The sequence below is a fragment of the Myodes glareolus genome, chromosome 1 (assembly GCF_982192425.1).
Source record: "Myodes glareolus chromosome 1, mMyoGla1.1, whole genome shotgun sequence".
NCBI classification, from domain to species: Eukaryota; Metazoa; Chordata; class Mammalia; order Rodentia; family Cricetidae; genus Myodes; species Myodes glareolus.
In genome coordinates this window covers 133,806,604-133,820,570 of record NC_142026.1, presented here as the reverse complement: position 1 = coordinate 133,820,570, position 13,967 = coordinate 133,806,604, and the positions used below count along the sequence as shown (strand labels likewise).

The 13,967-nt window shown below is 45.1% G+C and overlaps 2 protein-coding genes across 3 annotated transcripts in view; one reads left to right on the top strand and one right to left on the bottom strand.

Annotated features, from left to right (window-relative positions):
- Nucleotides 1-203: 203 nt before the first annotated feature.
- Gtf2h5 (general transcription factor IIH subunit 5) lies at nt 204-6,808 on the bottom strand. The gene is made up of 3 exons (XM_048420469.2): nt 6,679-6,808; nt 5,804-5,876; nt 204-854 (listed from the first exon to the last, which is right to left on the bottom strand). Exons 2-3 carry the CDS (start codon nt 5,836-5,838, stop codon nt 674-676), a joined length of 216 nt encoding a protein of 71 aa, XP_048276426.1. The 5' UTR covers nt 5,839-5,876; nt 6,679-6,808; the 3' UTR covers nt 204-673.
- A 50-nt stretch (nt 6,809-6,858) lies between these two features.
- Nucleotides 6,859-13,967, top strand: part of Serac1 (serine active site containing 1) — a 38,112-nt gene continuing 31,003 nt past the window's right edge. For both annotated transcript variants that reach the window (XM_048420461.3, XM_048420454.3), the window contains exons 1-2: nt 6,859-6,965; nt 13,171-13,262. In XM_048420461.3, coding sequence (XP_048276418.1) covers nt 13,172-13,262 — 91 coding nt within the window. In that variant the 5' untranslated portion in view covers nt 6,859-6,965; nt 13,171. The remainder of the gene's footprint in view (nt 6,966-13,170; nt 13,263-13,967) is intronic.

Genomic DNA, 13,967 nt, shown 5'->3' with positions numbered 1-13,967 from the left:
CCCACCTCTTCATATATCTCCCCAGCTCTTCGCCATACACGTACTTCTGCTGCATCTTCTGCGCTGGCACACGCGAGAGGGCACTGTCACCAGCACAGGGTGACGAAGGAAAACGGAAGACACAGCAGAGCTTATCTTCCCACCTGTTTCTACTGCACACTTAACAGAGAGAGGCAAAATTAATAATATCTCGGTTACAGTGATAATTTAACCAAACTCCACTATTTTATTGGTGTATTTAATTGGTGTTAAAAAAAAAAGGTAGGGAAATCACTTATGATTATATCTGATTACGTTTGCTTGTCTGTGTGGGAAGGGAGGCACATGTGGAGGTCAGGTGACAAACACAGAGGTCTTCCCTTCCCTGGGATCAAATTCAGGCTGTCAGGCTTGGTGGCAAGGGCCTTCACCAGCCGAGCCATAGCACCAACATGATTATGATTAGTTCATTAAAGAACAATAAAAGCCAAATTGCTGCCAATTGTTAGTTCTTCTTTAAAGATTTTTTTTAAGGGTTCAAAAAAATTCATTTAGGGGCTTTTGTCTGAATAAAGGATCTTGCAGCCTTTTCCACAAAATGCTGTAAGAAGTCTAAGTGTTGTATGAGACACTGAATAGGCCTCTCTGTCATGTCTGTGGTTTGTAATTTCCGAGTGCTCAACATGTAGCATTTTCACTTCTGGGTAAGAGAAAAGGCATTCTGGTCCATCAGCTCCCCTACTCGTTCCTGGAGGACATTCACCAGCTCCGCAATGACAAAGACATGTGTGTCATCAATGTCTTGAATGATGAACTTCTTCCCTAAGGCATTGGACTCATCCAAGTACAGCAAGAACTGCTTCATGGCGGGATCGCTGTGGAGACAAACAGAAATTATTATAGGACATCCTGTGGTCAACCGCGCCATAAGGACTCGAGCAATTACATTTGTACATGGTGAATTTTTAAGATGATTTTTAAAGTTCGGAACTATTATTCAATGTCTTACTTCCTCTCAGCTTATAGTAATGATTTGTGGCCATTACTTCATGTTAGATGTCAAGTTAGGACAACTTCAGAGAGGCTTTTAAAGAACAACTCGTCTCTCACAAGAGGAGAAACCATTGCTATCCCTCTGCAGTTTAACAGGGCCTAGAATTGCATCTTCCTTAGCTGACAGAGAGCACAGGACAAACAAACAGGGCAGAAGAGGCCACTCCAGGAGCCGTGGGGTGGACAAAGCAGGTGGTTGATGGATGGAAATCAGAGTCACTTGGCCCTGTCTATATAAATATGAGGGATAAAGGGGCAGAAGGTAGGGAAAGAGGGACTGGCAAAGACCCTCAGTAGTACCGGGCTCTAAAACCAGGCTACTTCCTCCTTTCCCAGCAAAAAAGGCACCACAAGGACTCAAATGGTGGCTTGAGCCCCACGTCAGACTCCAAGAACTTCTGTCTTTGGCTATCTCAGGTTCTACAAGAAATCTCAAAATAGCCTCAAAACCATGCACTGTTTTCTGTAGGAATGCGTTTCACACAGTGGAAATAGCTGTTTTGTGAATCCAATCAGATCTAGATGTAATTCAGTAAAAAGGGTAAACAGGAGGTCATAATAATAAAAAAAAAAGCCTGTTGTCTAAGCAAAGTGAATTATTTTGCTATTAAAAGCAATGCTTTCACAGCTGATACCAATTACTCTCAATAATTCCCTAAGCGGTGTTAAAAACAGCAGTGGCTAAATGGTTATAACACCTCGTATCTCTACATTTTTCTAAATGAAATGAGTTGACATTAGTCAATGAAGAGCTAAACCACTGGACCCAAGGAGTGCTGTGCACTTACCTCAGGGCTGAACCATGCTGCCAGTGTTTGCTGATGGCACATTATCCTCCACTTCAGCTGTAGCCCGCATCCCAGTAGGATTTACTGCTGCAGAGACTCAGACTCCAAGGGCACTGGCCTTGGAAAGTCTTTTAATGACCACAGTTTAAGGGACATTTGATAGGAAATGTAGAAAGTTTGGAATATTGTAATCTAAAGCTGGGTGGTGGTGGTGTGTGCCTTCAATCCCAAACAATGAGGAGGCAGAGGCAAGAGGATCTCTGAGTTCAAGGCCAGCCTAGTCTTAGAGTGCATTTCAGGACAGCCAGGGCTACGTAGAGAAAACCTGTCTTGAAAAACCCAAAACCCAAAACCAAAACAAAACAAATTCTAATCTGGATAAAGGACTATTTTTTTCTTTCTTTTTTCTTTCTTTTTTTTTTTCTAAGTAGAGGGAAGGCTCTGAGAGAAACCTACTAGCAAAGGAGCTTTATGAGAATTCCTAAACCTAGCGACTATTGCATATCCAGTTGATATCCTGGGATCAGGAATATTTAACAGGAAAAACTTCCTCTGCCTGGAAATGTAGAGGGCAGACACCACCAAGCTATTATCTATAACCATCTTCCAACGCACTATAAATACAATTTTAGGATTGGGGAGTGTTCCTCAGTGGCAGAGCACCCGCCTAACATCTGTGTGGAGACAACATGGGGATCTGTGAAAAGCATAGACAGTATCACGGTGAGACCACCAAAATGACGCGATTAGCTGTGACACAAGTGAAAGTGTACTGCCCGACGCTGTCAGCAGAATGAGAAGAGCGCTTTGAATGAATGAGAAGAAGCCATGCTTCGGGTAACACTTAGCCAACTGGAATGTATCTCTTGAAAATTTCTATTCCTGGTGAGGAGAGAATGCAAACAGGCTCTCCAAGCAGAGTCAAGGTGTGAGGGACGCCAGGGGAGACTGAAGGCTTCTGGGTAAGCAACAAAGAGGAAAAGCAGGCATAAAGGCCCAGTGAGTTATCAGCAGGGACTGCAGGGGCAGTGGAGGCCGGTGATGGTGGGGGTGACAAGGGCAAAGACAGCACAGTGTGGGCTACAGATTCAAGCAGACATAATAAGGCTTCATTTCCAAAAGCATTTCTAAAGTTGAGTTTTCCCAGCCTGAGATCTCAATACTGGATCCAGTAAACTGTAGGCACTGGATCAATGTGGAGGAACAAAGTGGTGGGGATCCAGCAGCACTGTCCCTCACATCCCAGCCAGGCTTACCGCTGCAGACATGCAGCCCTACGTGACTACTCGATTTCTAGCCCGGGCTGTTGGAGCCCGGTACAGGCTTAGCTCATACGCGTAGGCCTCACTTCAGTCCTCTTACCCACTCCCTCTCCTGCTGGGACAGGAAGGGTGGAGAACATCCATCACTTGGGATTTAGCTGAGGTCACAAATCTGATTTGATTCCCTTAACCGGCTCTGTTCAGTAAACACATTTATGTATCTTTACACCTTTGCCACAAAGGTTTAGGCACTGTTTTGGTTGCTTTGAAAACATGGCCCTGCTAAGGAAGTAAAGTGTTTGACAAGACAAACACCGTGAAAGAAGGAAATAAGAGACAGATGTTCTCTTAGCTCCAACTTGCTTCTCACACCCACTAAAAGCTTCTAAGCCTGACTAAAAAGGTTGGTTGGTCTCACAATACACATCCCATCCATTTGTTAGTGCACAGTAAAGCAGCTGCAATTTCTCTCTCTAATAAATTCTCTGAGGCAGCGCCAAATGGAACAGAACATCACAGATGCTGGGTGCATGTCTACTTCAGTATTCAGTAACTACTTTAGTAGGCAAGATTTAAGGAAATACTATCTGTGAACCTGGGGATCAGTGGTGGATCTCAAAAGATACTTGCCATAAAAGTACAAATTTTCAGGTATTTAAAAAACCCAGTTTTACAGGTGTTTTTGTCTTTTTGGAGCTGAGGACCGAATCATATGAACACAAGCTGGCTCACTGAGTTGTACCTCCAGGCTCTTGGCCTTATACTGTGGTCTAAGACAAACCCTGGGAGGAAGGATTCTTAATACAACCAGACACTTTGATATTTAAGTTCACCAAAGGCAGAACTAAATGGCCACCATTAATACTCTGGCTTAACTGCTTTACTGTGGGCTATGTAAGAATTAAAAGGCTAATGTTTTGGATTAAACTTCTATCCAGATCAGGCTAAAAATAAAATACCATTGCTCATGCTTAGTTTCCCAGTCACTCAGTTAGAACAACACTTTACCAGATCTGTTGAAAGAAACAGATTTAGTGCTGTGACAGATTTCTCCAGCCAGCCAGTTGTCTTTCCAGGGTTCTCACCTTGCTTATTTTCAGGTGAAGGTTCTTGGGCTGTGGGCTGGTGTGAGCTGATGGCAGCACTGGTGAAGCATGTGCAAAGACTTGGGTTCCGCAACTGCTAAGAATTCTCCAAGTCACGGAGAAGGGAAAGACATGCTATGGTAGGTAGGCCCTGCAGTCTCAGGACGCACTGGGGGGAGGGGTAGTAGCAGTGGGGTCACGGAACGAGTCTCCGATGATGAAAGATGATTATCGTACTCTAACCTGGCTGTAACCCACCACTCCATGAAGATGACTCTCTCTGCACCCAGTGCGCACCTCATCCCACATCTCTGAGTTCCGCCCCCTACCTTCCTCAGCTAGTTCCTGCTTCACATTCCCTCCTACTCAACAGTTGGTGATTGTTGTAAACTGACTTTGTTAGACTCTCACCTTCCCAAAGTCCAAGTCTGCACTATCCCAGCACTCATATGGTGGCTCACGACCTGTTCCTAATTCCAGATCCAATGCCCTCTTCTGATCACCTCAGGCACAGATGCAAGCAATCACTCATACACATAAAATAAAAATCACGACTAACTTGGGATATCTGGGTTAACTCTTCACCTGTTTCATTGCATGCTTTAATGTAGTTACTGGGAAATGGTATTTCCACTGGACAGTGTTGCTGCAAATTTTGCAGGTTTTCTAGGATTTGTCCTTGCTCCCGCTTCAGCTCTGCTGGCACAATAAAAGCACCAGCACCTATACAATGACTCACAATAGGGAAACAGAAAAGGAGACAGCAGCATATTCAACAGGGGAGCGAGCATCCAGAGAACCAAGGGAAAACTGAACAAGGAGTCCTAGTCTGAGAAGGGAGGGGCAGCAAAGGCCTGGATTTCAGGTCACTTTGAGGAACTCAGCTCTAGAAACTAATGTGGCTTCTTGCTTCTCCTTTGAAAGTTATGCTAAGAAGTTTAAAAACTTGCTCTGCTCGGCTCTCATTTCTTTTCAAGGAGCACATTCTGGACTGGCAAAGACTTAACCGAGCTCCTGTATTATCTTATTTTTTACTTTTTAAAGACAAAGTTTCACCATACAGCTGGCCTGAAACTACGTAGACTAGGCTGGCCTCCAACTTGGCCTGCTTCTATTTTCCTGAGTGCTGGGACTAAAGACCTGCCCCACCTTCCTGAAGCCTTAATCTAGGTTAATCTCTTAATCTCTCTCTCTCTCTCTCTCTCTCTCTCTCTCTCTCTCTCTCTCTTTTCTGAGACAGGGTTTCTCTGTAGCTTTGGAGTCTGCCCTGAAACTCGCTCTGTAGACCAGGCTGGCCGCCAAATCACAGAGATCTGCCTGCTACTGCCTCCCAAATGCTGGGATTAAAGGTGCACCACCACCACTCAGCATAATACTGTTTCTCAAATCAAGGCTAATCTAACACATATGTCTCTGATCAAAAATAACTGGAAATAATGCTAATTATATTAAGTTAACAGACAATGAAATGTTAACACCAGCAAGAAAACTTAGCAACAAAGTCTGTCCCACTTAAAAAGAAAGCTTACGGAAATTCAAAGTTGAAGCCTTGATTTCATTTAGATCAGCAAAAAAAAATTTTGGAAAAGGCATATATACATAAAAAGAACCAATGTGTAAACTTAAAAGTACGAACCATTCTATGAGCACTCCTTTCAAAACGTTGACCATCTTTTCCCAGGCAGACGATGCAGATGACCTCAAGGATGCTAAAATAAATAAATTTAATTTAAAAAGGATAAAGTGACATAAAATCCATAAACTTTAACCTACTTTGGGGATTTACATCTGAGATGAAATAAAAAAAATTAAATGCCAGTATTAAAAAGCTAACATTGAGGCATACAGATAGGCCCATTTACACCAATGGTAAAACAGACTATTTGGAATATTAATAAAGCACAACTCTTACTTGCAAACAAATTCTACTCGTGGCTAATTAGTCCTTAAAAAGTAAGCTCCAAGGCGGTTTGGAGTGGTGCACGCTTTGAACGCGGAGCAGCCTGGGCTACAAAGAGACCAGGACTCAAGGAGCCCAACACGTCCTAACTAGGTTCATCATTCAAATGTTTTCTTTTTACATTCAGGAGAACGACACAAAGGCAAAATTCCGGGGGCGGGGGAGCAGACATTACGAAATGATACTTCTGAAAAGAGCCTCAAAATCACAGTGATCCACAACCTCATTTCACGATGAGACAAAATACCTGGTCAAAGTAGGTAACTTTAATTTACAAATATCTAAGTCTTCAGATTTTGTATTCTTTTGAATATAATAAATTACATCCTCTAAAGATCTGCATTGGAAGGTCCCTGAGTGAGAGCCAACCTACACCCAGGTATGGGAACCTTCCCCTGCAGGAACCGTGACACAGTGCGTGACGGCCCCGTGACCCCACACCACAGGCCTTAGGAAGGCTGCGGGACTCCGACCGACGCATAAGAACCGGGAGGCTTCGTGTCTTTTCTCCTCCTCCCCTCCTTTTTTCCGATGAGGCCCACACAACATACTTCTCTAAGCGGCTCAGAGCCGGCAGCCTTCCTCCGCCCACACGTACAGGAACCGTTGTGGCGTCGCCGACCCACTGCGCCTGCCCTGTACATGCGTCATCGCGACCGCGACACTCTAGTGGGTGGAGCGATTCGCTGGGGGCGGGGCACGAGGGCGGGGCCAAGCGCCCGGGGGCGGGATCACGTGCCTACAGCCGCCTGGGAGAGGGCGCAGGTCGCCAGTGGCGGCAGAGGGTGGGCTCTGCAGCTGGCCGTGTCCTCCCGGAGCGGAGTCCGTGCACCGGCAGGTAGGACGGACGGGTGGGCGGGCTCGTGGGCGGGCAAGGGCGTCGCAGCAACTGCGGGCGGGGAGGGCCGTGGGTCTGCACGGACACGGAGCCCTCGGAAGGTTGCGCGGCCTCGGAGGGACCCTGTGACCCGCCGCGCTCCTTAGATCCTGATTCGGACCCTTTTCTTAAATGATCGCTGAACTTCTCCGGTTGCTCCTGAGGCTCGGAGGAGAGCACCTGCGTGCAGGTGTACTTTTCTATGCTCTGTGATCTCATGAGCCACACCTTAGTCATTCAGGCCAAGTCTTGCACGTCTCTGACCTGGAAGACCTGAATAGTTGGTATGCTGATAGGTTTCTGAACCCAGTAACCGTCATTTTAAGGTGAAGGCCTCCAGAAGGTTCTGAAGTTAATCCCATTCCCAAATTCTGACCTGTAGTCTTTTTATTAATTAATAATTTGTATTTGTTTTGGTATTTTGCCTGCGTGTATAGCTGTGTGAGGGTGTCAGATCTTGGAGTTGGACACAATTGTGAGCTGCCATGTCAGTGTTGGGAATTGAACCAGGGTCCTCTGAAAGAGCACTCGGTACTCAGAGCACCCTAGCCATCTCTCCAGCATCAGTTGAGGCAGGAGGTAGTTCTAACTTCTTGCTCTTTATATTTACACGTTTAAGCTCATGCTGATTTTTGCATCACACGTGTCTTCTCCCTTTAACCAGCCTTGCCTTTCCACTTATCTCCCTCTCGGTCCCTCAAAATTCTTTTTAAAAAAATTTACTGCATTCATTTACGTATAGTGTATACATATGTATACATACATGTATGTAGTTTGGGAGTGGCATGTGTGTGCTGCCGTGCTTGAATGGACAGGTCAGAGAACAACTTGAAGGAGTTGGTTCTCTTCCAGCATGTGGATCTTTTGGATAGAATGCAGTTCACCAGATTTGGCAACAAGCAAGTGGCTTATTTGCCCAGCCATCTTGCCAGCCCTGCTCCCTTGTTTTACTTATTTTATTTCTGCCCCAGTAAAAATCCCCGAAGCTCTTTTAAACAGTTACCCAAAGTTATGTGGAAGAGGCAAGAATCTAGAAGAGCTCTTCCTGAGGAAGAACTAGCTGGGCATGGTGCCTGGGAGCTTAGACTTCTGTCTCTCTGAATGCTGAGGCAGAGGAGACTCACAAGTTGGAGGCCAGCCTGGGCTACATAGCAAGATCCTGTATCAGAAAAATAAAAAAGGGTCAAATCAGGAACCCTTTATGACCTAGCTTTGGGGCTTGGTGTTTATAGCCAAGCACGCGTCTTCCTGTGCTGCGTATTTAAGGGTGGAGAGATGGGTCCGCAGGGTGGATAGAGTCTGGAAGTAGGCCTGTGTTACATGTGGTCAGTTGACTTTTGGATAAGGTACAGTTATTGCTGAAAAGAACTTTGTTTCAACATTTTATTGGCACTGTTGGATCTCCACATAGGAAAAAGTTCACTTACTATCAAAATACATAAAAATTGAACGTGGCAGCAATTAAGACCCCTGTCTGCTCTTACGAAGGACTCGTACTCGTTTCCCAGCTCCCACAGGATGGCTCATGGTCACCCATAGCTTCAGACACAGGGGATCTGACACCCTCTCCTGGCCTTCAAGGTCACTGCACACACGTGGTACACGTGTGCAGGCAAGCACTCATACACACAAATGAAATCATAAGGAAACTTGTAATGGTCTGTCCTGTCCCTTTAAGAGACAAGCCCCGCCCACTCCCTCCCCTGTCTGCTGAGGCAGGCAGATCTTCCTTCCTGTTTGCAGCCTGAGTCTCTTCCTTTTACCCCCTCCTGCCCAAAAGGCAGCTTCTGCCTCTCTCCATTCTCCCCTTTCCCCCTTCTGTTTCTCTCTCTCCCCTACCCTCCCTTCCTCCTCCCTCCCTCCCCTTCTCTCCTTCTCCCTCTTCCCTTCCATAACCTACTAAACAAATATCCAACTTCAAGCTGCATGATGTGCCTGTTCATGTCTCTGTCTCTCGCCTGCCATGTGACTTCCTGCCCAGGACCAGCTGCATTTGAAGACCTGCCGTGTGGTCTCATGGCAGACCCATCTATCCTCCCTCCTTATGGCCTGCTGCAGCCACTTGGGGAACTGCGCTATCCCTGTATGGGACTGGCTGCTCTCAGGACCTGCTGTTAGCTGCCTGCTGCCACCTGGCCCACTGCTGCCGCTGGGGGACCTGCAGCATTTTTACTTAATCCATTTCAAAACTCACTTGAAATGAAACATAGACTGAAACATAAAATATAACACAAAACTGTCTTAGAATTATAAGAAACAATGGCATGATTTAGGCAATGATTTTTTTGTTGTTGTTGAGTTTTTTGTTTGTTCGGATTTTTTTTTTTTTTGGCTTTTTGAGAGAGGATTTCTCTGTGTAACAGTTCTGGCTGTCCTGTAACTCGCCTTGTAGAGAGGATTGGCCTTGAACTCACAGAGATCACATTGCCTCTGCCTCCCAAGTACTGGGATTAAAGGCGTGTGCCACCTCTGCCTGCACAGTGGTTTTTAGGATATAAAATTCAATAACCACAAAGGAGAAGATATTGATAAGATAGATTCTATCAAAGCTGCTCATCAAAATGTAATTTTTTTGTTTTGTTTTTTGATTTTGCTTTTTTGAGACAGGGTTTCTCTGTGTAACAGCTCTAGCTGTCCTGAAAATAGCTCTGTGGACTAGGCTGGCCTTGAACTCACAAAGATCCACCTGTCTCTGCCTCCCAAGTATTGGGATTAAAGGCATGCACCATCATTGCCTGGTCAAAAACGTAGTTTTAAGGAAACTCACAGACATGGAGTTCTGTGAGTTCAAGTCACAGACATGGAGAGGAAAGTTGAAGGTATCTGTACATATGTTTGATAGAAGACTTACTTTCAGCATATATAAAAAACTAGGAGCCTCCAGGCAATGGTGGCTCATGCCTTTAATCCCAGCACTCGGGAGGCAGAGGCATGAGGATCTCTGTAAATTCTAGGCCAGCCTGGCTTACATAGTGAGTTCCAGGACAGTCAGGACTGTTACACAGAGAAACCCTGTCTCAAAAAACAAACAACAACAACAACAACAACAACAAAACCAAATAAAAAAAACCCCAGCAAACTAGGAGCAGAAAAAAGACTTGAAGGGATATTCCAACAAAAGAATATATGAATGGCTATCATGCATTTGAAAAGGTGCTCAGCATGGTTGTCTGGAAATTTCATAGCGACTGATAAATCTGTAGTATACCCACTAAGAAGGCTAAAAGCAAGCATCAGCAAGCATGTCAGACAGTTGGGACACTTGGCTTTGCTGGGTGCAATATAAAATGTTGCAATTGTGCTTAAAAACATTGAACATTGTTTCTTGACCCAGCTATCTCATTCCTGGGGCATTTATTGAATAAGTATGAAAACATGTCTACAAAACCTTGTACCACAATGCTTAGAGGAGCTTCAGGTAGGCAGAATGCTGCGCCCCCCCCCAAAATGCCCATGCCGCCTTCCCTGGAACGTGTGATTATACTTTATGTAGATAGCAAAGGGAATTTTGAAAATAGAATTGAGTTTATAGATCATGAATAGATTTTTAATATAAAAATATGTTCCTTATTTGTTGTTTTATACATTATTTATACAATGTTGTTTATAACATTGTATATTATAATGTATTTTCTTCATATTTACTTCTCATTACCTGCTTGTGGTCCCTTCCCAGTCTGTAATGGAAAGATCATCATAGTTATCTGGGAAAGCCTTCTGTATCCATGCAGAGACCTTGAAAGTAGATCAGACAGACCTGGCAAGGATGGGACAAGCTGTTGTCACTTTGCAGTGTAGTGGGCTGTCTGCAGAACCACCATTGGGAGGCATTTAGGAGCTTAGGTGGCTCCTTCATTACCAGCAAAGAAAGGGAGATGTCAGTCTTATCCTAGAGTGTAGCTGAATCCTGCCAACCACCTGCAAGAACCAAATTCTATCTCCAGTCCACATGAGGATCCCCCTCAGATCTTTCAGTAAGGAAAAACACTGTGGTTTCAGTCTTGTGAGACTGAGCAGAGACGCATTAGGTGTCTAGGAATCTGCATTTATTAAGAACCTGTGCAGAACCTGCTCCTAGGAGATATTCTGGATAATAATTTGTCATTAAAGTTTCCAGACTTGTGGCCCCAGCGACACGTGTTAGTGAGTGACTGTGCCTATGCAGCAGAACTTTCTGTGGCACTGTGGCACCTTTTGGCCTTACCTGAGTATTTCATAAAGCCCTTAATCTAAATGTGTTAAGTTGGGAATCCCTCCTTACTGCCACATCCACTCCTTTCCCAGTATTTGCTTTGATGAGTGTTTTCTTATGAGTCCAGGTCAGAGACTGAGAACCTGGCTTATCTTTTGCCGCTCTCTTCCTCGCCACATTCAGCTTTCTGTTCATTTCCTTGTCCTGTTGGCTCCTACGTCTGTTTTGTTGATTATTTTCAGAGCCACTACCTTAACTTCAGGTACCTTTTCTCCTTGATTATTGTCAGCAGGCTCCGTATTGGCTTTTTCTGTCTCCATTCTCCCCTTCCCATCTCACTATGTAGACTTGCCTGGCTGTTCTGCAACTCTGTATGTAACCCAGCCTGGCCTCAAACTCAGAGAGATCCACCTGCCTCTGCCTCCTGAGTGCTGGGATTAAAGGTGTGTGCCACCATGCCTGTCTTAAATTTGTTTAATTTAAAATTTAAAGATTTGGTGGTTACTCTATTGCTTGGCGTTACATAACTGACAGCATCCCATGACAGAGTGAATTCAGAATCTTGTGGTGGCACCTACTTCTATACTCTCCATAAAATGAATTGATAGAACCAATAAGAGGGAATTTGAGAAGCACTCAAAATTAATTTCCCTAGTCAGGCGGTAGTGGCACACACCTTTAATCACAGAAGGCAGGGGTGCCATCGTACCTGTGTGAAGGTCAGAGGACAGCATGCACGAGTTGATTCTCTTTCCACTGCCAGGACCCCAGGCTTGGTGACAGGCGCTTTCCCTTCACTGAATCATCTCCTTGGCAACATCTTAGTTTTTCAGAAACTCTCTAAACCTGGAGTTGACCAATTTGGCTAGACTTGCTGGCCACCAGCAAGTTCCAGGAAGCCCCTGTTGCTTCCACAGTGCTGGGGTCCTATCCACGGTGCTGGGGTCCTATCCACGGTGCTGGGGTCCTATCCACAGTGCTGGGGTGATAGGCACATTCTGCTGCCCAGGCTTGCCACATGCCTCCAAACTCATGTCTTCATGCTTTTCTTGCGAACATTTTACTGACTGAACCATGTCTAAAGCTTTGGAAATTGAAACTCTTAAGTCCAACGCTTGAGCCCATCAAATGGAATTATCTGTCTTAGTCTGTGGAGATATGTTATACTGTACTATATATGGATCAGAGCATACAGGACTCCTAGAGAAAACAGACCCACAGAGATGAGCTCTTGATCAAAGATGTTAAAACCTGAGTCAAACATACCACCACAAGGGCCTGGCAGCCCCAGAGTTCCAACACAGAGACTTATATCTACAAAAAGTGCTCAGGTGACAGAGATAAGTGGATCTCTGTGAGTTAGAGGCCAGCCTGGTCTACATAGTGAGTTCCAGGACATCCAGGGCTATGTAGAGAGACCCTATCTATTTTAAAAAAATGATAAAATGTAAAGGAATGTTTAGAAGCTGTGTGCGTTAGCTTGTTGCAGCATCATGGACTATCCCAAGACCTGATGGCCCAGGCTGCTGTTCATTACTTGAGGTCAGAAGATCCGTAGGGTGAGTCTGGGGCTCCTTAGACGAGAGTGGCCTAACTTACCAGGCCGTTAGTGCTGGCCGCTTAGTGGAAATTTGCTGCTTCTCTCCACGGCTGTTGGGCTTTATTTATCTGGTCTTTAAAGGACATTTAAAAATGTTAAATGTCCGTGTTGGGATTCTACTTAATAACTTAAAATTTCCTGATTTCCTATTAATCACTACTCACAATTGAACACAACTTGAAGAATAATGAAAGTGCTAGTAAAATTTCCCTGCTTTGTTTTTAGGACTGAAACCCTTAGTTGAGATGTTTGTTGAGTTTTGAGCCCTCTAATGCGGGCAACCCACTGTGATAGTGACCTGTGCTTAGGGTCAGAAGAAAGGGTCTGACCTTACGTCTATACCAATTGCCCTTGTTCCATTGCTCTCCACCCAGGATGTCCCTCGGTGCCTATTGTGTCATCTGTTGCAGAAGAATAGGAACCTCGGCTTCCCGTTTAAGAAGTCACACGTCCTGGAGGAACATCCGTGAGTACAGTTCAGGGAACAGCATTTTCTAATAGAAACAGTGGGGAGCTGGTGGCCGCTTTCCTGGAGTGCGTTGCAAGCTGACAGCCCAGTCTGACTCCCGTCTGCTTCTGTGCTCTGTACTAATGAGTTCGTGCTGCATTTGTAAGCCCAGACCCAGACAAGAGCTCTTTTTCCTGTGGTGGCATGGAATCTGCTCTGATCTGCCCCACACTGTTGCCTACTACCTGCAAAAGCCAGGGTAGAGCCACCATTTGCCATTTAGTAGAATCAGTATAGAACTTGGTTAATTATCTGACTCTCCCATGACAGACTCGGAGCGCAGTGTCTTGTTTGTTATTCCAACCCATTGCTTCCTGTCGTCTACGGTATGCAGGAGGTGTTTCTCGGTGTTTGAATAGAAAAATTAACCCCCCCCCCCCGCGCTGGTTCTTTCTTTGTATAACAAGGGTGGAATATTTGTGTTCACTGTGAAGATGTGTCTTTGCCAAGGCACCTTCTGATTGGTTTAATAAAGAGCTGAATAGCCAATAGCTAGGCAGGAGAGGATAGGGGAGAGAGAGAAGGTGGAAAAGGAATCTAGGCACTTGGAGATGCCAGAGAGACACTGCAGAGGTCGGGCATACAGTACAGAGTAGAGGTAACTGAGCCACATGGCAGATCGTAGATTAATAAAAGCAGATTAATTTAAATTACAAGAGCTGG